The sequence below is a fragment of the Cyprinodon variegatus genome, unplaced genomic scaffold (genome assembly GCF_000732505.1).
Source record: "Cyprinodon variegatus isolate N-32 unplaced genomic scaffold, C_variegatus-1.0 Scaffold2777, whole genome shotgun sequence".
Taxonomy (NCBI): Eukaryota; Metazoa; Chordata; class Actinopteri; order Cyprinodontiformes; family Cyprinodontidae; genus Cyprinodon; species Cyprinodon variegatus.
Window position 1 is genome coordinate 11,594 of NW_015153230.1, and position 2,971 is coordinate 14,564.

At 44.6% G+C, this 2,971-nt stretch overlaps 1 protein-coding gene across 1 annotated transcript in view; it reads right to left on the minus strand.

Moving 5' to 3' along the window:
• LOC107081055 (NACHT, LRR and PYD domains-containing protein 12-like) overlaps nt 1-2,946 on the minus strand; it is a gene marked incomplete at its 3' end in the record, with an annotated part of 12,359 nt that extends 9,413 nt beyond the window's left edge. The window contains exon 1 of the mRNA XM_015369267.1: nt 2,530-2,946. Coding sequence (XP_015224753.1) covers nt 2,530-2,810 — 281 coding nt within the window. The remainder of the gene's footprint in view (nt 1-2,529) is intronic.
• Between the last annotated feature and the right edge of the window lie 25 nt (nt 2,947-2,971).

Here is a 2,971-nt window from a genome sequence, read left to right on the forward strand (position 1 = left end):
TCCATCCATCCATCCATCCATCCATCCATCCATCCATCCATCCATCCATCCATAAAATCCAGATCTAGATGATTCTTAACTTCCTTAAATTTCAGTGACAGAAAGACAAAGGCATCTCGGCTCATTATTCCTGCTCACACTAACCATGGGTTAAAAATGAAGAGTGACTTTAGAACGATGTGTTATGATCAATTTAACCAAAAAGGATTTCTAATTATGTTGAGTTACCAATAATCTCATTTGAAATGTCAATACATCTGTCTCAGTTGTAAGCAAGCTTGTTTTAAATAGAGTGAAGCAACGTGAATACAAATTTAGCTCATCAACAGTAGATTTCTCACAATTTTTTTTTTCTGACTTGGCTCTTGGTGGAGGAGGACGCTTGTTCTCTGTCTACCAAACCCCTCGCCTGTCTACCCTGCTCAGCTCTGTTTTCTGTCCTAGTTTGGAGCCTCTCTTCACATATCTTACTGAAATCTACAAACCGAATTATGGATCTGGTCAGCTGGTCACTCAATACAAAACATTTTTTTTTCTTCATCAAGACAGCGTAAGAGGGAACCCCTCTGTCCAGACACTACCTTTTTCTTCGGATACACAATGGATTCCTGGCAGAAGTGCAAGATTGTGTGCCTGACCTTGATGTCTGTCGAGGACATAGAAGATGCATTCTTGTTTGGATTTTTGATAACAGGATAGTACTGTTTGGAGTTGGTGGATACCTCATATCATGAAATTGGGAAGATGTCGGGGGCTGTTTTGGCCATTGTCAGGCTGCCCGGCATGTAAGAGGGGATCTGCAGAGCTATCAACACTCAGAATTAGGTGTTAAGGGAGCAGAACCGTAAACCAGATGCGATCCTTGCACAGGATAGCAGGCTGGCTGCAATTCCTGGACTCGTGACTCGACGGTGAAATGGTATAATCTTGGTGTCATGATCTGCCCTGGTAGCTCACCCTATTTGTTCATCTTACCCACCTACATTTCTATTTTATATTTGGTTCAGCCTGAGCTATCGGGGCCAGATCATTGCTTTTCTTAAGCCTGTCTGTTTCATTACATTTGAGTTAGTTCCAAGGATGGTGTCCTGGTTCCTGGCGGCCAGTGGATTGAGAGTGTTTTCATGTCTGTCTTGTCTTCTTTCATGTCCTGGTCTTTCTTCGCAGAGCCCTCAGGGGTTTGGCTTGGAACGCGGAGAAGGTCAGTTTTATAACCATAAGCCTGGCTCCAAGGAGGAGACCAGTTTATAGTCCTTCTTAAATCCTGGTACTACATCTTGTCTCTGTTCCCTCAACCACTGAGCCTGCCCGTCTGTATCTGCACCTGCCTGTCTGCATCTACGCCTGCCTGTCTGCAACTGGGGCTGCCTGTCTGAATCTGCGCCTGCCTGTCTGCAACTGGGGCTGCCTGTCTGCAACTGTGCGTATCTGTCTGTGCAGGGCTTCTGCAGCCTTCACGCTCTGTGGATTCCTGGAAGCCTGTACCCTTCTGTTCCTGTTTGGGTCTGAACTTCTGAGCAGCTGAGGACTCCTGTATTCCTGGACTGTTCCTGCCGGGTCTGCTTTCCCATGACCTGGACCGGTCTCCTGCTTATTCTCCGGGGCTGTAGCATCTGGGACACGTGGGGCGGTGCACACCACGTCTGGTTGGCAGCCCATCGCCTGGATCACACCCTTTTCCAAGGAAATGGACTGAAATGTGAAACTGGAGAGTCAGAGATGGGTTTCGCCCCGCCCCCTGCAGCCGATGCAGTCTTAAGCTCCTTAGTTTTGTTTATTTTAATAAACATTTTTTAACTTTCCTACTGACTGTCTCACCTAGAATACTCGGTCCATCTGTACGGTCTATTGCACTTGGAGAAAGTTTTAAGCTTGAATCTTGAAGCAAAAACTCTGAAGCCTGGCAGAAAAAATTACCAGCCAGCCTGACCTAAGCAATCTGTCTCTATCTTCAATTCGGCTCCCCACTGGCCTCAAGAGGCCTTTATGTTCTCAAGTCTTTTGGGAGGAAATGTAAATATGAAGCTCTGCCCTATGCCATCCTCCCTGCCCTGAAGACATCTGTGTAAAATGCTTTGTTTGTTGGTTGATGAACTGTTACATCTGTCAAGGACAGACCCAGAGAGCAGTGCCTCATGGACTTACAGACATTGATGCTCAGATAAGAGACACACACCTCTCATCCTCTTTGATGCTCATACTGCCTTCAAGATGTCATCTGTGTTTGCTCATGTGCTGGGGTTTTTGCAGTCTCAAACTGTATTCTGCTAAGGATAACGTATGAAATAAGATTTTTTCTGACCTATTGTGATCCTCATCTTTTGTTTTTCTTACAATAAGGGGAGTGTTTTTTTATGAAACCTCGTCTCCACATGTGTAATGTCTGTGAAATGTCTTTCTCAATGTTTAATCTTTTTGAACGGGCTGTAGCAAAACTAAATTTACCTTTTAGGGATTAATACAATATAAATTAATTTAAATGAACTGAATTGAATCAGAAATGAACGCAGACACTATTTATGTCCTTACACAGCTTTGTTGGAGGCTTTAACCACTGGTAGGAGCCTCAGAAGAGCCTCTTCTAAAGCAGAGTATTTATTAATGTTAAACACATCCAGATCATCTCCTGATGATACTAAGATGAAGCCAAGAGCTGAAAACTGGGCAGGAGACAGTTTATTTGTGGAGACACTTCCTGAACTCAGAAACTGTTTGATCTTCTGGACCACAGAACGATCCTTCAGTTCATTCAGACAGTGGAACAGATTGAGGCTTTTCTCTGCAGACACATTCTCACTGATCTTCTTCATGATGTACTGAACTGTTTCCTGGTTGGTCTGGGAGTTACTTTGTGCTTGTGTCAGCAGACCTTGTAGGAGACTTTGATTGGTCTGCACTGAAAGTCCCAGGAGGAATCGGAGGAACAAGTCCAGGTGTCCGTTTGGGCTCTGCAGGGCCTTGTCAATAGCAC